The 22,579-nt window shown below is 40.5% G+C and overlaps 1 protein-coding gene across 4 annotated transcripts in view; it reads left to right on the plus strand.

The window, feature by feature from the left end:
• Window positions 1–22,579, plus strand: part of esrrga (estrogen-related receptor gamma a) — a 149,251-nt gene that overhangs the window by 82,547 nt on the left and 44,125 nt on the right. For all 4 annotated transcript variants that reach the window (XM_069173538.1, XM_069173537.1, XM_069173535.1 and 1 more), the window contains exons 2-4: window positions 130–288; window positions 13,359–13,783; window positions 20,276–20,392. In XM_069173538.1, coding sequence (XP_069029639.1) covers window positions 131–288; window positions 13,359–13,783; window positions 20,276–20,392 — 700 coding nt within the window. In that variant the 5' untranslated portion in view covers window position 130. The remainder of the gene's footprint in view (window positions 1–129; window positions 289–13,358; window positions 13,784–20,275; window positions 20,393–22,579) is intronic.

Raw genomic sequence — 22,579 nt, forward strand, 5'->3', positions numbered from 1 at the left:
TAATATCACGAATGAGCATTAGAAAAGTCATGTCTCCGCTCTCCCGCCTGCTCTTATTCTATCTGTCTCTGTCGTATCGGCAGAATTTTCACTGCTCTCCTTCCTTTTCTTACTTTGCCCCTGCTACAGAATGAACTTATCGAAGGGGCCATTGGTGAACAGCAGCAGTGAAGATAACTCCAAGTCAACGTATGGTAAATGCGGCGCTGGCGCCTGGAGGATGCACCAGAGCTACGATCCACTGGAGGCCAACCACATGAGAGACGCACATGCCCTCTACAATCCCAGGTAAGACACAATGACAAAAAGAAGAGCGAGAGAAAGACGCACAAGCATCGCTTCTACTGCTCGCTTCAGTTTTACACAAAAGTCGCACATGACCTCTATAAACCTCAGATGAAAGAGAAAGAAAAGACAAGCATTTTGAGACAACAAAAGCCAGTGTTTTCAGTGGTCAGGATGTGTGTGTCTGAGACATAGTGCTGAGAGAGGGAACCTTTCTCTGTGATCTATTCAAATGAAAGAAAGGGATTTTGTGTGATTTCTTTTTCTTTCTTTTTTTTTTTTTTTTTCACATTATAATATTTTAAAACTCTTTGGAGTCTTTTACATTTTCTACCAACACAAATTATTAGAACAGCTGACCGTATTTTTACTCATTTTCTAATGTGTTAGTTTTTTATTATTTTTAACCCCCCTTTGTCTCCCTCCTCCTTCTTTTATGGCTTCCTACAGTTGATGCTTAGATTCCCCATTATTACACACCCTATCAGTTTTCGAGTGGGGGTTTCCCACTGTGTGGCCGAGTCTAAACTTAAACTCCCAGTTTCTACTTATTTTCAGATTTTGAGAAACACTTTTCAGACATTATTCACTTTAAGCAATTGAAAAGAAAAAATGTACAAATGATACTTTATAAGAAAATGACAGTGTTTCCTACTGTAACCTATTTGAGCATTTTGTTTTCAGAGAGAACAACTTAATTCGCAAACATTTAACTAGTGAACAATCTCCCCTCCCTCCACTTTACATCTCTCTCCATTTGTGCATACCAGGGGCTGAGCCCCACCCTTCATGAAACAGAACAGAAGAGAAGAGTCTCAACGCAACCGTCAATGACAGCAGAAACGCAGTAGAGCTCTCACTGAGCTGAAAAAAAAATCAGCTGCACATTAATTAGGTAAATGCATAAATACAATATATTTGGCTGGACCGCAACAGCGGTGCCAGTCCAATAAAGCGATTTTGTCTGTCCGCCTGTTCCCTAAACTGCATGAGTCACTGCATTTACATCGGTCACGCGCTGCTCGACCCACCATCACAGGCAAACCTTAACCTATGTGAAACACTGAATAGTAAGTGATGAGGAAAGGCTTCATTCTTGACCTCATAATTGATTTGTGTTTGTATGAGAGAGAGTGTGTGTGTGTGTGTGTGTGTGTGTGTGTGTGTGTGTGTTTGTGTTTGTGAGCTACGTTTTCTATACATTGTTCCGAACTCATTTTACTCACTACAAAGGAAAACATTTCATTTTTTAAAATCGTGTAGCGTTGATTTTCTGTTTACCTGTAGCACTATCTTCATCTTGTCATGTTTTCACTGTATACGTGGTATCACAAGAAATTGGGATTCTACTTCTGGCTCAAGGACACTTCAGTATTGAAAACGCGTCGCAGTGCAGAGGCTTTAAATCATATCATTTGAAGGACATTCCCTTTTACCAGTTATCCCCCCCATGCCATCTGCATGTGCAATAAAACCAAAAGCATGAAAAGCTTCAACCAAAAGGAAGTTTTTCACTTTAAAGTTCTCCAGTGGAACACGTTCTGGGTTTCTGTTGTTGGGTGAAGGTTTTACTGATGGCTGCCTTGCTCTATTTTTAGAACGTAAACTGTAAACAATGCTGCTTGTTTTATGTTAAAACACGGGAAATGTGAGATACATGAAATACAGACTCGTTCTTTCCCTTCAAATTCTTCCTCCTCTGCCGCTTTCTCTTTGTGTTTTAACAATTAAAAGTTACTCTGGAAAAAAGTTTATATGTTTTCTTTATAATTAGCATAAAGCAGGCCTATTGCACCATTATGTGCAAATAGTAAATGACAAGTGTGCTTATATTATATTTTTTCACCTATGAAAGCAACAAAGCACTGATAATAATTTGAACTGACATTGTCATTAGATACCAGTGTAGCAGAAACGTGGGTTTCCAAAAAATGTACCCATTTGTTGCTTATTAGTTTTTTTACTCTGTGGATGTTTGTTTTTGTGAGTAAACGGCATCATGCTGCATGATCTCACTAACGTGATTCTCTTCATGAATGTTACTGTCATTTGTTATGTTTTTGTTATTGTTGTATTGCAATGCCTATCAGAACACTATTGATTAGTGCATTGTTAGGCTTTTGCAAAGCCCTTTAATTTTAAGTGTGTGTTTGTGTGTGTGTGTGTTTGTGTGTGTGTGTGTTTGTGTGTGTGTGTGTGTTCTGTAGACTGGGAACTCTTAGTCCAATAGGATTTCAGGGTTAGTCTGGGTCAAGCCAATTAGAGGCCTGGCAGACCATTCTCACGCAGCCCGTCGGCCAATCACCAAGAGGAATTTTAGTAGCACAATATACGTGTGTGTCTGTCTGTCTGTCTGTCTGTGTGTGTGTGTGTGTGTGTGTGTGTGTGTGTGTGTGTGTGTGTGTGTGTGTGTGTGTGTGTGTGTGTGTGTGTGTGTGTGTGTGTGTGTGTCTGTGTCTGTGTTGGCAGACAGTGAAGTCTGGAGATGAGAGGTGTAAAGGTTTGCCAGGGGCTAGGGAGTCACGCCATGGCTTGAAGTCCCACACAGTATATTCACACACACACACACACACATGCACACACAAACTGCACTCTGAAATCGGGCGTAAGTTAAAACAAAGTTGATATTGAAATTCAACTGCCAAACATGCACCGAGTGTCAGATATGACACAACAGTATCCTCAAGGTGGAAGATAATATAACAATATCTGCTGAAGTAATTTTACGTAAAAAAAAAAAAAAAAAAAAAAAAAACCTCAATAAAAGTTGCCTATTAAAAAACAGAAAAAACAAAAATGGCCTTAAGACAAAATAAATGCTAAATAGTATAGATAAAGGTAAAAATTCACTTCAACTCAACTCTCTAACTTAACACACACACATACATGCATTTTTTCCACATACACAGTAGGAGGAGCCCATTTTCATTCACACACCTGCAGTATAAGATCATAAGAACACTTCCTCGGGATATCTGACCTCCAACTGTGTTGATGGGATTTATTCACGATTTATATACACACTCTCGTTCTTGCTCTCTCACACGTGCACACACACACAGGAAATAAATATCCATTTTCTATTGGTATTATATATACGTTTAACCAATCTAATTAAACATTATAAAAATAATATAATATTTTTCATATCCCGATGCTTTTATAAAATCAATCAAAAGCTGTTACTGATTTATATAGAATAATGTAAAAAAAAAAAAAAAAAGAACTTTCATTTGCTTTGTTTCCTCAAATCAAAACTTTTCAGAATTGTGAAAAAATTCCTAATGTGTTTTTGGAGATCTGCAGTTTTCATTGGACAGCAACAATATTATTCCTCTTTTTATTTAGGCCATCAAACCATGGGAATGTGATTAATGTCAGGCAGCCAGGGTGCGCTTGAATAGACACACACACACACACACACACACACACACACACACACACACACACACACACACACACACACACACTTTGTTGTAAACTGAGCCCAATGTAATCATAATGATAAAGCAGATTGCCTTAACACACAGATGGGCCTCCCAACAGCTCTGTGTGTGTGTGTGTGTGTGTGTGCGTGCGTGCGTGCGTGCGTGCGTGCGTGCGTGCGCGTGTGCGTGTATGTGTGTGTGTGTGTAAGTGTGGACAACACTGATTGGATTGCAGATTTATAGAAGAGGATTACTGCAGGAGCAGAGAGAGAGCGAGCGAGAGAAAGAGAGAGAGAGAGAGAGGGTTTCAGACACTCACCTCTCATTAACTTCCACCCCCTTCACCTCAGCTCACCTTATTCTCAATCATGGACCAACACGCACATATATATATACACACACAAACACATAAACGTACACAGTTAAGATCTAGTGTAAATGCAGCCCCTCGTTTTTTCAATCCAATGTCATTTGATGCTTATAAATTAATTTTTAACATTACAATGCTGAATCAGCATTTATATCTTTGTAATTTGCAATTAGTTTTGAATATGTTGCGTTTTCAGGAAAGTTTAAGAAGGCATTTAAAATCATGTGGAAATGAAGGTAATACTGCAGAGACAGTCAGTAGGGGATAATGACTTAATGTTAATGGTTTTTAGTACAAACAAATTGTTTAAAGACCTAAAAATGTAAAAGATCAAATGCTTTTGCTTTTTGTTGCGGTTCATGCAGCAGTGCCAGTTTTATAATTATAATTTACTACCAGATGTGAATGGGAAAGAATTAGAACAGGAAAGCAAAGAGGACGATGTTGATGATGTGTCCAAATACACAAAATAGAATTGAGACATACCGATATGAACACTGTAACAACATAGAGGAGGCAGCGGGAAAAAGTGACAATGAAATTCAGAATATAAAAAAGGCTTAACGAAGCAGGCAGAGACAGACAGAGAGACAGAGATGGCCAGAGACAGTGGGCACTCCAGCAAACGTGATTATGACTGGATGTGAATTAGATTCCCTAACAGATGGTCCAGGAGCGAGGCTGTAAGGTGCATCAGCCAGCAGTGAGGGGGAAAAGGGGGGGGTAGAGTGGGAAGATCAGGCGAGGAGGCTGAGGAGACAAGTGTCAACAGCAGCTTGTGGCAGGTCAAAATGTGCAATTGCAAAATGTGTTTACATTGGGTCAGACGTTGCTTTCACATGATTATTGAATATATTTGGGCACTGTAGGGGGTATATTAAGTGTGTTTTAAGTCATGAGCTATGGCATTCACTTTCTTTTTTTGACCCACAGTTGGAGCCACTTGACATAATCATATAGTGAAAGTAGAGAACTGGCTAAATTTCTAACAAACATCATTTTTATTTGTATTAGGAATATTTACATAATAATAAATGTCAGTAGAATTTTCCTGTTTTTAAGCCCAGTTCTATGATGACTGTTTAGGATGGATTTCCTCCATTTTTACAGCTGTGCATGATTGTACATACTGTGGCTCTGCTTCTCTCCTCTCCCTGTGATGGATAGGTGTAAATCATCACAATCCTGTAGTGACAGCCCAATTTCCCCAAATCTGATCTGCTTAAAGAATGCAGCTCTGACGCTCTACTCACTTATGTCTCCTCTCCTCTCCTCTCTTCTCCTCTCCTCTCCTCTCCTCTCCTCTCCTCTCCTCTCCTCTCCTCTCCTCTCCTCTCCTCGAGTACCATTTTACTTCACTCTGTTTCACCTCTTCTTTGCAGCATTGCACTCTTCTCCTGTTCCCTCCTTGCCTCTTTCTCTCCTCTGCCCCTCCCCTCCTCTCTTTCTCCCTCCCGTGTCACATTTGAAAGCCCTGTCATATTTACTAGAGTGAAAATCCTCTTTCACCATCTGCTTAATAAAATGTGCTTTTAATCCGATGGGGAATTTTTTTTTTTTTTTTTTTTTTTTTTTAAACACTTTTATATTATACTTCTCTGCAATTTCATTTGAAACTGCACCTTGACCAGGTCTCTGTCTGACTCTGTAAGAGAGAACGAGCAGCAGAGCCATACACATCACTGTGCACTTATGGTTGAGTGTGTGCATATGTGTGTTTGGGTGTGTGTTACAATGCGTGTGTGCCAGCGACAACGCCAAGTGTCAGTAAGTGTTTGGAAGGGCTGGTGCACACCTAATGCTAAGTGATAACAGTGCTAATCCACACACACACTCACACGTAGAAAGAGAGAAGAACACTAACCTTGATCAATGACCTTCCTTCTATAAAGGAGCCGGCCTACAATTTACACCCCCTGTACCCCTGCACAAACAGTTCCCACCAATATCATGTGAAAAAGCAGTATCATCATGTATTGAGTTGCGTCATATTCAATGTGCATATTGTTTAAACAAATAAAATATGGATTTATGTGTTGCTGTGTAGATATTTATATGAAAAGAAGGATAATTAAGGAACCACATTCAGTATCTTCGAAACACAGGTTTAACCAATAAGAGGATGCATTCAGTGATGTCATTGATTTCCACTCGTCAGCCTATGCAGTTATAGGTCACTACTAGTACAATACATGGAAAGCAATTTAGTCTGCTCAAGTCCCAAAGTTCAATTACAAAAGAAATCTTGTTGGCAGTGATTTCTATATTTATTTATTAAGCAAATAGATATTTTAACGTACAGTAGTTACCAGATGGTTTGTGTTAACTGATATGTTGAAGCTGTTTTAGAGATTTGAAGCACTGTTCTTACAGTAGACAAGGACCCTTACAAATACGATGACACACAGCAGATAAAGAAAGAGAGGTAAGGGAAGAGAGAGAGACATGGTGACAAAGATAGTGCCTGGCAGCAACGCACTTATCAGCTACGGCTCCGCAAGAAAATGACCTAAATCATCAAGATTCCCATCTGACACACACACACACACACACGCACGCACGCACGCACGCACGCACGCACGCACGCACGCACGCACGCACGCACACACACACACACACACACACACACACACACACACACACACACACACAGAGGGTTAACAGTGCACTGCCTTACATTTCTGCTCCGAACATGTTCACCCTCTTCATATCTTTTCACTTAAACAAACACACCAACACAGCCGGACTCTCAAATCTGAATCAAGCTTTGTACCAACCATGTAAGACTTTAAGAGAAAAATAAAAAACCCCAAAATGTGTGATTTAAAGAAGAAAATTGACAAAAAAAAGAAAAGAGGAGGCACTTGAAGCTGTTGTAATGTGACACATGAAATGAATACACATGAAAACTATTGATATCACCAGACTCAACATGATGTTCCTGAATAGTTTGCAGTTTGAAAAGCACATAATTCTTAATCAATAAAGTTTGGCTGAGATTGCCCTGCATGTGCTGCCTCCCACTGTTTATCCGTTCACATCTAGAGAGTGTGCGTGCGTGTGAGAGAACTGAATGTGGACAGTGTTTGTTACATTAAGAGTCATACCTGGAAGGAGTGACAGTGTCTAAACTGTCACAGTTACAGACTGGAATATAGACACACACACACTCACATTTCCTTTCCTCTGCCAGTCTTTACAGCCCAACAGCCCATTGGGCAGAATGTGTTTTAGCCATTATCACATTGATTGTATGTAATCAGGGGTTTATTCTGCAGCCAATGAAGTGAATTACAGGTTTCCTGCCCGACTAACACTGTAACAATTGATCTGCTCCCTGGTGTGTGTGTGTGTGTGTGTGTGTGTGTGTGTGTGTGTGTGTGTGTGTGTGTGTGTGTGTGTGTGTGTGTGTGTGTGCGTGCGCGACGCAATGATAGAGGGTGTTTGTGTTTGAGAAGTAGAAACGACAACAGAGAGAGAGATTGAGACCCAAAGAGAGGGCGAGAGATCCCAGTAGGAGGGAGAGTGGTTTGGATTGACTGTCGCTGTTGGAGTTTTTATTTTTTATTTTATTCATTTTTGTTCCCGAAAACAACTATAATCATCGACACTGATGCTCTGGAGTTAAACTCGAGAGTCACACACACGGAAACACACTGGCTCCATGTCTCTGTCTTTTAAAGTCATGTCACGCAATGCGAGTGTAAAAACACAGGTTACCAAAAGTACCACAAAAAATGACAGATTTGGTTGTGTGTGTTAGATTCAGGTTTCAATAAAACAGAACGTATGTTCTTTCAGCGGTAACATCCTCCTTTTGAATGGATGCGTGCAGCTAGCAAGTCACGCTTACACATTGTTTTGTGTACATTCACTTCTGTATCTAACTAACAAGCTGACAAGCAGTTTAGCAGTTAGGAGAGTTTTTGAAATATAGAGAAATAAAGCAAAGACAGAAAAACAAACAGAGGAGTGTGAGGGCTGAAAAAGCAATTCAGTTTCTTGATGAAATCATTCTATTCATTTGACTATGGAAATGTAAATGCATTTTGTTCCAATTCCCCTCCTTACTCCATTCTTTAAATCAGTGTATTTTCTTTTATGTCTCCCATCCTTCCTTCACTTTCTCTCCCTCCCAAAGCATTCCCGGTATCATCTAGATAGAATTGTGTAAGGTTTTCTCCCCCTCTCTTTTTTTTTTTTTTTCTTTTTGCTTATTGGACTGTGTTCTTATCAGCATTGAGAGCACAATGCTTGGTGTGATGGAAAGGTATTAGCCAACCCGTGGTAGCTACATTGTCAGCACTTCTTCCTTCTCTGTCTCTGTTGCTACCACTTCTTCCGCTCTGTTTTTTCTTCTCTCCTCTTGTCCCTCTCATTTTTAGTGCTTTTACTCTGTTCGAATTTGCTTTTAAAAAATATTATCAGGGCAGTAAGAGGCATCATTTCTTTACAGACAGTGATGTTTATCAAGGTGTAGTCAAATGCAGTTTGTCTGTTCTTATTAGAAAGACAACAACAAAAATAATCCACAAAGCAGATTTCCCTTTTAAAATAAAATGTAAGCGCTAAATGTTCATATCTTAACTGCACATTTATTTTGTATGTTTTTATATATATATATATTTGTTTTGGTTGTTTGACCATTTGTATTTGTTATGGTAACAATTTGTCAGGGACTTGGCAACATCTATGAAAGAGTATAGCAGGGCAAACAACATGAGAATTCAGACAGGCAGACAGGTTATGAACAGAAAGAGTCAGCTGATTTGAAAGTAGCAGGAGTATGTTAAAAAGACTGAAAAGACTCTCCTCTCTTCCCTTCCCCAGAGGAGGTGGGTGAAAACAGTTTGGACTTGTTCGAGGATGAGTTTGTGTTTATGGCTGCCATCTAGTGAGGCAGTTGTACAAAGATTGTATATAATAAAAGAGTACGAGTGCACACAGAAACAGAGTGAGGGAGCAAACAGCACAGAGACACAGAGTGAGGCAGAGAGTAGTTGCTCTAATACGATGATTGTATGTTTGTCCCTGCCAGTTGTCGGGCCACTGCATCAGCCCACCGCTCTAATGACAGCTTGTCATACTAAAGAGGCACACCTTCCCTCAAAACACACAGACAAAAGGCTACTTTCTTTTTTCTTTTCTTTCTGTTGCTCTCGTTTTCCATTCCCTCACATATTAAGTCTCTTTTCTGGTTCTCCATGTTTTCCTTCAAGTGAGAAATGAAAAAAAAGTGTGCAATGAAGAGAAAGAGAAAATGACAGGGATTGACGAGGAAATGGAGACAAGGAAGTGTGGTAATCTTCCATGTGTGTGCGCGTGCGTGTGCGTGTGCATGTGCGTGTTGAATATTTGATTTCTGCAGGAACTAAATAGCTGCTTTTGCTTTTTTAAAGTTGGTGTCATGAACACTGAACGTATTTAGTCGATTTTACCATAGGCACTAATCCTATAATTTAAACCTAAATGAGTCAACTGTCATTCTTTACTCCAAAAGATTTCTTCTGATTCGCTATGGATTTATTATTTATTATTTTGAAGAGTTGGAAAAAAAGTTTACCACTGCAGAAAAAAATATATTTTGGATGAATTATCCCCGAGTGAGCCTATCTAAGCTTTTGTTTGATGTTGTACGTGTCAAACCAAATTTTATTCACTATCCTCAGGAAGTGGTCAAGTTTCTGTCTTGAATACACAACCTATCTAACGAGGAAGCAAAAAAATACCCTCTTTATGGTTTAAATCAAGTTTAACTTTTGTTGAGTGTGAGGATTTTAGACAATTTAAGTACAAAGAAGTATCATACCATCTTTGTTGTACATAATTTATGCCATTCAAAATCAGCTTTTTTCAAATTGCTTGACTTTTTATTGGTGTTCCACTGAAGTGCATCAAAATGTAGATGATGACAAAGAAAATGAAATTCAAAATCCTTTTCTGTAACAGAATTAAGCAAAACAGCTAATACTAAAATCTGATTCTTGCTATTTGTGTTTTTCTGTAATCTTCTTTGTGTGTTACTGTAATCATCTCATAACACACTGCTCCCTTGTAAAATTACAAAAAAGAAGAAGAAACACATTCAAGCCTTTTCGACTTCATATGAATTTCTTTAAACACCTTAAAACATAAAGAATTGACAAAAAAAACGAGACCCACACCCTTCCTTCTCTCTTCACACTCATCTGAAGAGCAGACAGGCACAATAAGACTGCTCTTTCAGCACTGAGCCGTCGCTACATAGCACCATAATTATACTGATAACATACATACATAAATGCATTCAACCTCTCGCTCGGCGCAGCGCACTGGCTGTGATTTCTTAATCTTCTTTCCTCTACTCCTCTCCTCTGCACGCATGTCTTCTTTTTTTATTCTTTTTATTCCTCCCCCTTCGACTGCCATTATTTTTCATTTATAAGCGGAGAGAGAGAGAGAGAGCTCCGAGAAAAGATGGGAGAGAGAGGGAGAAAAAAGACACGATGGAGAGAAGGAGAGGGAGAAAGGACTGGGATGGAGAATGGAAAGATAGATAGATGAGAATTTGAGAGAGAAGGAAAAAAAGCGCCTGAGATCTTTTGGCACTTAAACTCTTTCACTTAATGGTACTCAGAGGGATTGACGGTCGAAAGGAGGGGGCACAAAGGAGCATAAAGAGTGAAAAAGGAGAGATTAAATCATCACCATCACATCATCTGCTTAAATGGGTCTACTCTCTTTTTCTGTCACCGCTGTGTTTTCTCTCTCTCTGCTCGTACACGGACATCCCCGTGTGATCTCGTTCCTTCCAATCACTCTTTCCCACATTTACATTTATTTATTTCTGCCGTGTTCTATCACTTTATGTTTCTTTCTCTCCTTTTGTATCCCTCCATCGACTCTCTCTGCCCCTTTTTTAGCTCTTTTCCTCTTTTCTTGATTTGTGTCTGGACCCTCTCGTTCCAAACTAAAGGCCCACCTTATCATCAGATAAATGGATTTATAGACATTGGTGAATACCACAAAGCCGCGATTAATGGAGTCACTGAATTAGAAGAACCTGCGTGGGGGGTGGAGGGAATAAAATATATGATGAAAAGGGTGAAAAAGGCCAAAGTATTCTACATCATAAATGTCACATCACTTTATGAAAGGGAAAAATGGACTCAAGAAAAAGCAGAGCATTTTTTGGGGAAAGGAGTGCTTTTACGTCGCATGTTTGGCAAAGAGAAGAGGACAGCTTTGTCTCATCTTTGTGCACATCAAACACATTAAAGCTCCGCAGCACATTCAAAACAAAACAATCCCATCCAAAACTACTGTCTGTCAGTCGCTGCAGCTCCTGCAACTCCTCTTTCACCCATTCTGTCTGTCTTTTGCTTTAGCTGTCTGCCCATCCGTTTTCCAGTCGGTATCCATTCTTCATTCCCCCACCCGAACAGCTCTCCATTCTCCGTCAGGGCGCTGTCTGTGTTTTATGGGTCCCTGTAGAACAGGGATCTTTTACAGGCCGACTGGACTTTAGAAGCCCCTCGTTTAGCAGCATCCTGCCTTAATTAAAAACCCCTTTTGTGCTTTCTGCCTTTAACAATGAAAAGGGAGAGAAGGGAGTGAGGGAGGGAGGAAGGGCAGGGTTAGAGGGACAGAGAGTGGTAATGTGTAGTGGAAGAGAAAAGAGAGAGTGGGCAGAGAAAGAGGAAGAGAGAGAGATGGCAGTGAATAGGAAGTGATAGGGAGACAGGCAGATAGATAGTAAGGTAGACAAAGGGAAGGATGGAGCGATATGGACAGAGAGAAGATAGCTGTTAATTACAACTGCCATTAACAAGACACCAGCCACCCTCCGTAGGGAGAGGAAGAAGGAAAAGCAGGAGAGGTGAGAGGGAGAAATGAGGGGAAGCAGACTATAGGAAGGGAGACGCAGAACGAGAGGTGAGGAGAGGACTACAGTGATACTCTGCACTGATTAGAGAGTTGGTTTTATATATATATATATATATATATATATATATATATATATATATATATATATATATGTATATATATATGTATATATACAGTATATACACATTGTTTTGTATTGTACAGCTATAACTAAATTCTCAGACTGTATCTGTCAGTGTGCTTGAATATGAGCATGTATGAAACTGTGGTTCTCTGTGTATGGGCTGTCTTTGGGATGATTGAGCAGCAGAGGGGCCGCTTACTGATTACCTTCATGTAGAACAAGCTGCTATTGACTGGAGAGTGACGGATGACCTCGGCCCCGAGCATGGGAATGTGTTTGTGTGACCGTGGCACTATGGATGCCTCCCTGCTACCCTCTTACACGCTGTTTCCCTGATGAAACACATTCTCTTTTTTGGATTTAAGTTTCTCTCTTAACACATCTGGCTCAATCGCTCCTCTTAATGTGTGCGTGATGTTTAGAAGACTCACCGAGCTTCAACAAAATGAATCGTGTAGAAAGGAACAGTGAGGTAATATTATATTAGAACAAAGATTGCTATAGAAATTAATTTCTGTTATTAAACATTATTTTATGCATCACCTCTGAAGAAATTTGCAGCAACTTCCACAGTTTTTCAAAAAAAAGTTCAAATAGATTTGCGGCAGCTCATTCTTCAGAAAAAACAATGGCAAAAAACCCCAGCAAAAATATATATTTTTTAAACCGGCACAGCTGGTATTAATGTGTTAAGACATTCCACCGTAGGAGATCAACATTAGCTTTTTTCTTTTAAACGAACACAGAGGCTTGAACGTGATGTATCGTAGTGCACAACAGGCAGTCATTATACAGGCAGCTGGATAGATAGGCAGACAGCCGATCTGACAAAGGAGTTAAGATTGGGAATATTTTGGGTTCACACCTGAGGATACAGGTAAGCCGACCAACACAGACAATGCTGTGTACTCTGTCTGCTCTGTAAAAGTTGTAGCGATGGCCTGCAAATCCATCTACATGTGTGCTTCACATGCAGCATCTGAATAATTATTTTCCACAGCGGAAGGTCGTGACCTCACGATAACTGAAATTCATAATGTGATTGGTCGATGCCTTTTTTTGCACTGCACACAACATTCACGTTGCGTGTACGTACTCATGACGTGTGTTCGAATTAATCACACAAAAAAAGCCACTGGTATGTAAAGGCTTTTACGTTGCATTTCCTTTTGTTTCTTCTGGTGGTCTGTTTTCTTGATAAATATATATCATATTTATATTTTCTTGTAATGTTTTTCTTCTTCTTCTTCTTCTTCTTCTGCTTGTCCCTGTCTCACTCCCTCAGGCTTCTCTGCAGAATGTCCAGTAAGGAGCGCCACCTTGAGTCCAATTGTCCGACCTCTTATATAAAGACTGAGCCGTCTAGTCCTGCCTCCCTGACTGACAGTCTAAACCATCACTCCCCTGGTGGCTCCAGTGACGCCTCAGGCTCATATTCGTCCACGATGAACGGCCACCCCAACGGCTTAGACTCCCCAAGCCTTTATGGCTCCAACGCGGGGCCCCTCGGGCCTGCTGGTGGCCCTGGATCGAAGCGTTACGAGGACTGTTCGTCAACGATTGGCGAAGATTCGCAGATTAAGTGCGAGTACATGTTGAATTCAATGCCCAAGAGGTTGTGTCTGGTGTGCGGGGACATTGCGTCAGGGTACCACTATGGAGTGGCATCCTGTGAGGCCTGCAAGGCCTTCTTCAAACGCACCATACAAGGTTGGCTTCCATTTTATTTTACTTTCTCTACATTTCTATGTCTTTGTTTTGTCTCTTGCTGTGTATGACATGCTCCTTCTATTTTGTCTCTTTCTGTTTTCCCTTGAAATGTTTTTAGTATCTCTGTTTCACCCCAGCCTCTTTATCAACACTAGTGTAATATAAATGTCAGTGAATTTTTAGATTTATATTTTTTTTAAACTAAAGTGTCAACACACTAGCAACAGTTTTTGCTGCTATTTTAATTTAATTTCTTCCAAACTTGCTTTCATGAATCTATGAAGATACATTAAAATGATCCTAAAGACATCACAAGAACACAATATAGGGTTGGCAGCAGGGTCAGAGGTTAAAGGTAAGCATAATCCTCTGCTTATTGAACTAAATGAGCTCCTTAAAAAAACACAACCTTTCAAAGAGATCCTACACTTACAATCTAAATGTGAAATACATATTTATACATTATTTGAGAAGAAAGGCACAGACCCGTGGAAGTGCACTTTCTTACACATTCACACCTGAGTTAAATCCAGGACATATGATGAACGCCCCAGGCCAGATGTAAACCCAGATTTTTAAAAGGTACATGTTTCCTACCTTTGTCTGCTAAGTGAGCCACCAGGACACCCACACAGTCTATTTTTTCCCTCTCCTTCCCCATTGGTCTTTCCAGCACGCATGCACATACACACACTCCCACATAGACATCCAGTCAAGTACACACATACTCCCATATAGACATCCAGTTAAGTACACACACACACACACACACACACACACACACACACACACACACATATTCGCAACAACTCCTAGACACCCCCCCCCCACTTTGACCCTCAACCTTGACCTCTTGTTCATCAACAGCAAAGAATAATTTCGTGTTAGTGTTTGCATTTCCAAATCTAGCTGCTTTTGCTTCACAAGAAGAGCGTTAGCTGTAAGCCTGTTGTCTAGTAGATAACGAAGGGTCAGAAAAACGCCAGGGGTTATATCTAGGGGTCAAGAGTTCAGGTTAGGGGTTAAAGGAGAGATGGGATTCAGCAATAATCCACATGATGAAAAGCGACCCAAGAATCAGGCGCAGTAATCCTTTGCTCATCTCTTGTTAGGGCCAGAAGTAGTTCAGGTGGTGTACAGGTATTTGAACTATGCTCTACAGATTTTGTTGGTATTCAATTAATTCTCGACTCTTTACATGATCGCCATTATATCCTTCGTTTACCCTTGTAGACACAGTAAAGGTCAGTCTGACAACCAATCTACCATAAAAGAAGCCAGTTAGTCAGTCATGTATTCACTAATCCATAAAAATGAACAATTGACTTTCAAAACGTTATTAAAACTGAAGCATTTGTAGTTTTACAAATGTAGCACAAAATATACAACTCATTGATGAGTACAACGGGTTTTATGATGCTATTCACATTTCAATCCACTGTAAGATGTCACTTGACCTCTATACCAAAATATCATTAAAGATCCAAAAATGAAGACTAAAGCTGGTGATACTTCATAGTTCTAGACAAGCAATTCATTCCCATGAAAGCACCAAAACCAGCAATGTGCTAATCTATCCGTCAATACTTTCTAGCCACAACAACATCTATCTTCAAAAACAGGTAACAAATATGTTTCTTTAAATAATAATGTAATATATACATAATAATATTTTTTCAAATGTAAGTGGTGTAGGTTTTTGAGAAGCAGGTCTATAAAGCAATATTAGGTAGGGGTAATTAAAGAAAATTCATAATATTTTATAATAAGACCACCATGATACTTTCGACCTTTAGTCTTTAGCAAGTGATAACCCTTTGAAGACTTTGTGTTTGATTCTTTTAAGATTTGCTCAAGTTTTTTTTAAATAACTAAAAGGGCCCATCAGTCAGCAGGACATCCCACTTGTCAGTCAGTCTGCCACTGCAATAACCAAGCTACCAGTCAGCAAGCAAGCCGTCATCGATCCATTGAGTCAGTCAGTCAGTCAGTCATATCAGACAGGATTCATCTATCTACCTTTCCATCCATCCACCTATCTGTCGCTGCTTTCTTTTTGCCTCTGATAAGCAGCTTTCCCTGTAAAGCCCCAGAGACAGAGAGAGACAGGAAGACGTGCGGGGGGGGTGGAAGTCTTACATCCACTCGATGGTCACCACCACCTAGAGATGACCTGTATGTGTTTATTATGGGATGAGATCAAGACACGGTGGAATCCTGACAAACAGATTGGGCCACACACATGCAGAGATAAAGGCAGACACACAAACACAAACTCTTTGAAGCGCATTCAAACATAGACACCAGCGGACCTGAATAGACCATCACACACACATGACCTTGTAATCATTCTGTGTATAGGTTTAGCCCCTAATTCATCTCTCATTGCTGCAGTGAAAATAATACTGATTCTGACGTCTCATTTCATTTAGAAGGCTCGTTAAAGGTCACATAGGTCAGGACATAGTCACAGATTGAATGCAATAGCCCAGAAAACAGAGATAGAATGCTGTGTTGACAGTGGAACCTCTTTTGAGTATGACCTTGAATAGATTTAAAGCAATACTCTGTCCCTCTCTCTCGCTCTCTCTCGTGTCTTCATTTCCATTCTATTTGTAATCCTCCCTTATCTTGCTTCGAATATGTTGCTCATGGGGAAGGTTGTGGGTCAAATTTGTCATGAAAGGTTTTGATGAAATACAAAACTTTGGTGAAACTCAAATGGAAATACTCCTCAATTTAAAAAGATATACTCATTCATTTCTGAATGGCTCAGTTGACTAAACTACAATATTTTTTTCAACATTTTGTTAAAATCAGAATTAAGATGAAACCTGTCCGTTTGTCCAGTGGTGTGGTTGGTGATTAACTGTTTAGTCCATAAATTCACACCTATATAACTCTCTAAGAATATCAACTGATGCATTGCCTTTTTAGAAACAGATTTCTGTTTCTTTTGTTAATGTTTTTGCTACATCACTACTGTTACTGTTTCTTTGGATGTAAACTGAGCAGTCTCAGGTCCACCGCAACAAATGGGTTGCCACATTATCTTTGGCTACCGTGCACAGCAAACTCCTCCACAGACAGTGTGGATGTTTTCTGTCTGTGTGTGGGCTTGTGTTCATCCAAATGTAAATGAGTGGAAATGCATGTGCACGTCTGTGCACAGATTCCTGTTTATGCGTGGTTGTGTATTAGTGTGTGTGTCCTGGCAGGAAAGCAGGGCCAGCCTCAGATGGGCAGCGGCAGACATATTGGTATGTTTCAACCCATTAGCCAATAAAACCGCAGGTAATCACCAAAAAAAACACCTCCAGCTGGACAGGGAGGAGAGCATGGGGTGGGAGAGGAGAGGAGAGGAGAGGAGAGGAGAGGAGAGGAGAGGAGAGGAGAGGAGAGGAGAGGAGAGGAGAGGAGGAGAGAGGAGAGGACCAGATAAACAATAAGTTGAGACAAGGAGAGAGAAAGCAGGTAGAAGAGGGGCTGGGGCGGACTGGGCACATGGATGTAGGAAGGAATTAGTGGAATGTGTGCGCTGGCGTGTGTGTGTGTGTGTGTGTGTGTGTGTGTGTGTGTGTGTGTGTGTGTGTGTGTGTGTGTGTGTGTGTGTGTGTGTGTGTGATTGTGTGTGTGTGTCGCAGTTTGGAGGAAGTGGCTCCGGCAGCTGCTGCTTCTGTGGCGTCAGTCCAGCGACACCTGACAACCTGCATCTATCACTCCCTTATTGAGAGAGGGGGATAAAGGGGAGTGAGGAGGAGGGCAAAGTATGGGAGAGGGAGGTATAGGGCAATGAAATGGAAAGAAAGAGGTAACAAGAGTGCAAAATAAAGGTGGAGGAGAGCAGCAAAGAGGAAGATGAGAAAGGTGATAGTGATGTAGAGCAAGGGAACGACTGGAAGGTGCAGAGAAAATGATTGTGGGATCATCAAGATAGAATCAAGAAAACGTAGGCAGTATGAACAGAGCTCTCTGCTTGTGCTGACTTCAAACAAATTCCTCATAGATTAAATAGTTTTGAATCCACAAATCCATATTGACATATACTGATGTAAAGTGGTGAGAAGAATCCCGATCTAAGAGCATGCCTGCAGCAGTTGCAGTGTGTTTGATTCAAATCTGGCTCGGGACCCTCGTCACTTTACTGAACATGTCCTGCCTTCTACCTCGGGCTCGCCACTTGAAACTATTTCATATAAAGCAAATGTATAAGACGAAAAAGCTCTATGATGCACAGCACAAAGAGGATGGCTGACCAAAACACACACTAACATTCATATTACACAGTCTGTGCAATAGTGGTCAATTGTCATGCAGCAGGTGGACATATGCACACATCTCAAAGGAGATTGCAGGGGATTTGAGGCCCTCATATATCCCCCCTCTTTCACACACACACGCACACACACACACACACACACACACACACACACAAACCCACTCGTTATACACAGGAGCCTCCGAGAACGTCTGCGATCTAAGCTCACCCCAGTGCACAATAAGACACATACAGTAAAGACACAGGCCCAGAGAACGATGAGATTCTGGTGCAAACCCTTCTAATTCTAATTCCTATCCTATACCTCCACTCTGAAGCTGGATGTTTATGTCTGAGCATACAAAGAGTACACAGCAAGGTGACACATAGCTTCCATATTTCTATATCCCGCCTAGTGACATGTAGGCCTTTCCAGCACCTTGAATACGTGTGTATAAGTATGAAACATCAAGTACCTTTGCACAAACATGCTAATATTAAAGTCCACAGCACTTGCAGTCAGTACTATTGAGTTGAGGTACTGTGAGTTGAAGTTTCACAAATGTTTTGGGTGTCAATTTAATCAATAAATATTACGCATTGTTATTGTTTCCTGTTGGCACTCACTTTCCATACTTTCACAGTTCACAGGTTTTTTCTCTCAGTGAGGGTTTAACATGTGTAGCCTTATTGCTGTTATCCCTATAAGTGGCTCTTTACTGCAGTTATCCATTAAGCCTGGCTCGCCTGTTTCCCTGAAATAACAAAGCCTTTTACCGACTACCTATTAGCTCATGCAGATCCTTTGTTATTAGCACATTTAGCCTTAGTGCTAGGTAAGTGTCCCTCTTAATTACTGAATTAATCTGCTCCTCCTGTAGCATGAGTATGTAAAGGTTGGGTGTAAGATAACTAGTCCCATTAGTACTGCGCATTAGACTGTAAGGATTTCCTCAGCATTTAGCATGTTTCGCCTTTACTTTAACTAACAAGCCCAATTAATGGGTGTCTTGTTACCCATTAAGAAGTGTTTGTGTATTTAGCCTTTTCCCAAGCTAACTAGCCTCTTAATCAGCCCAGTAATGAGAAAACATCCTCTCCGCTGCAGCAGTCAATAGTAATCACTGTTTACTCTGTTTCAGTGGGAGATGTATTGGCTCGCTGCAGTACTGTAGTTGTCAGGTGGGCATGGGAGGAAGAGTAAAGGGGTGTTTTTTTTGTTTCATGTCCGAGCACCGTTCTTACTACAGATAAATAAACCTTCCTGAACATAGAAACATGTTGAGCAATTCAGCTACAGTCCAAAAATGTTTTGACAAATCCATAACAGTTTCTCTGCACTGGGTGTAAGCGTATTAGTAAGTGGAACAAATAAGCAAAAATGGAGGCGAGTGAAGCTGAAAAATGTGAATACTAATATGGGAAGATGACAGTCATTGTAGGGACAGTAAATGGTCAAATTTAGACATGTAGTAAAAAACAAAGGTTGAAAATAGCTGACAAAGGACAAGACAACATTGTAGGAAAAATAATAGTTTTTAATAAATTCAAGCAGAGCAAAATGCAAATGTTATTTATTATATTAAAGCAAATTTTGGAAGTAAATTACCCACAACAAAGAGAGAAGAAGTATTAGGACGCTCTTTAATTAAAGTTAAAAGTGGTTTAAGCCCTACTCTTCAGGTGTTGGTTTGTTGGCCTGGATTGTGAACTTAATAGACTTACATCAGATAATAATCTTAGCCTCAGCTCTGCATCCAAGTGTCACCGCTTGAACTGCAGCTTGTCACGCAACCTCAGCTCTTTCTCACACATCTACTCCTGTAACACAAGTGCATCACCTGAGTAGATGCATATAGACTTCATTGTCTGCTACAAGAAAGCAGATTGTCTGCTGATGGTGGGCCATTTAAAAGGCATTGGTTTTGGTGTTTTATGGTCATTATGCCAATAAAGACCCATTTAAACATCAGAGCTCAACAACATATTCAAATGTTTCTGGTTCATTTGATTGTGTCTGTGTCTATCTACCACTATACATTGTCTCTCTGTGTCAATTGGTCAATCTGTATTAAAACATACTGTATTTATGTGTTTTTCCCCTTTGTTTAAGCGCAGCGGGACGTGCCAAGTCCTGCTGTCTAACAAGTTGTGTGCCTGTCTGTTTGTGTTGATGATGTATCTATCTGAAATGAAACTTTCTTTCTGTCTTCCTCCAACATGTCTACACACAGGCAACATTGAGTACAGCTGTCCAGCCACCAACGAGTGCGAGATCACCAAGAGGAGACGCAAGTCGTGCCAGGCCTGCCGCTTCATGAAGTGTCTGACTGTGGGCATGCTGAGGGAGGGTAAGGGAAAAGGTCTCTTCCTTATCTTTCTCTGTTAACTGTGCTACATGTGGCATTTTAAAGTCTATCAGACATACTGTATCTTACAGTAACTTTGAGGTAGTCTTGTATTCAACTTTAAAACAGACAAGGCCATTGTCAAGAAGATCTGCTGCTTCAATCAGCCTCAATGCAGCATTTTGTATCCTGTCTAAAGATTAAATTACACAGGCTCGCTGTCCCGTTTGGGACAGGAGGGTTTGATGGGAAATATGGAAAAGTTTGTGGAATACTAACACAAACCATCCCAAAGATACCATTTAAATATGGTGGCATTATTTTACAGTGAATATATCAATATACACAAAAGTATGACAATGACATGACATGAACAATGCTACATGTAACATGCATTAGAAATTATTAAAACTCCTTCATTTAGTGTTTAGTATTCCATTTCTATTAGATTCATGTACTCCCTGTTGCCTGCTCACTTCCATATCCATCTTACCACTTATAGTCTTATGTTCACAGCTGTTTCTCTTTTTTTTCTGTCTTCATATAACTCCATCATGTAACATTGATCTGCGTTCCCCCCTTCTTTCCCTATGTATGTTCAACTTTCACTTCCAAGTACACAATTCAATAGTTTATGAGGGCATGTACACGCACAAATACCCTCTTCTGGTCACTGACTGCATCCATGTGTTACTGTACCTAAATGAGATAAAGATCGAAATTACAGGATAATTGCAACACTCAGCAGTTGTTCAGTTGTGAAGAGGGGTAAAAAAAAAAAACAAGAGATATTATCTGCCCCCACACCACTTTGATTAAATACACTCACTCTCTCATTTTCACACTCCCTCGTTGCCTTTTGCCTCTTTCGCTCCCTCTTGTCTGCCCACCTCTGACCTTTCTACTCCCACTGCACTTCCAACGATGAAAGGAGGGAGAGGAGTGGCGAGGGATGAAGAGGAGAGCTGATAGAGAGAAAGAGGAATAGAGGGGTGGGAGGTGGGGTAGAAAGCTGGGGGAAGGGAGGGACGAAGGGAGGGAGAAGAGATTGATTTATAGGAGCAGAGGAGAGGGACCAAGGGAGGATGAGAGGCAGGGGGAGGATGGTTGAATGAAGCAGAAAGTGTGTGAGCGAGGGAAAGGAGAAGAGAGGAGGGTCAAGGTTGTAATTGATGGGAGACCTGGCCTACGCCCCCTTCCTTACAGTGGTCAGGGAGCATGCCTGTGCCGACGCCTGCCAGCCCTCCCTCCATCCATTCCTGTCTTCATCGCTCCCTACAGTTCTCCCACTCAGTATCATTGTACTGTTTCTGATGCTCCTTTCATGTCTCTCATCCGTCCATTGCCCTCTTCATTCACTGTTCTCCGTACGCTGTCAGCACTATAACATCTATACCTGAGGGTTTTTTTTTACAACTCAGACATTATTATGTGAAACTGTAACAGAACTGTTGTGAGGGTGGGAAAAAAAAGACGATTGTGCATAGATTTACAACATCCCACGCTTAAGATCACAATTTCAAGCATGGGTTAGAATTTTTAAGAAAACTGAATGATTTTATACACAAAACTACAAATATTTGACATTGTCTTCCAAAACAAAGATCAAATAACTATGTACATTAAAAAAAAATCTGACTTTTCTAACATTGTGATGCTGCATAAAAAATATTGTCCACACACATTTTTTTATTAATGTATCACAAAATCTTGAATTTGTTGTTGTAAAAACACAAAGGGATGCCAGCATAGGTGTCAATAGAGCTTGAGCTTATTACCATCCTGAAACCATCCATTTTGCAAACAGCAGAATGTTTTAAATATGATCATTTTAAAAAAAAATGTCATTGAGTCTCTGAATTCATAGATATCGCTGCCAGGTTTCACTTTATGTAAAAGCATGCTCATCTCTGTCTGTCTTCCTCCTATGTTTGCACACACACACACACACACACTCACTCACTCACTCACTCACTCACTCACTCACTCACTCACTCACACACACACACACACACATACACACACACACAATCACAATCCCTCCCAACAAGCTGCTGTCATAGCGTTTATTCTCCCAGTTGATCTGACATAGGCAGAACCCACGTCTCATCTCCTGTTTTGTCTCACAAATGGAATGTGTATGTGGCCACAAACACACACACACACACACACACACACACACACACGTGT

The sequence above is a fragment of the Embiotoca jacksoni genome, unplaced genomic scaffold, assembly GCF_022577435.1.
Source record: "Embiotoca jacksoni isolate LCO1_2020_lvr unplaced genomic scaffold, fEmbJac1.0.p SCAF_6, whole genome shotgun sequence".
Classification (NCBI taxonomy): domain Eukaryota; kingdom Metazoa; phylum Chordata; class Actinopteri; family Embiotocidae; genus Embiotoca; species Embiotoca jacksoni.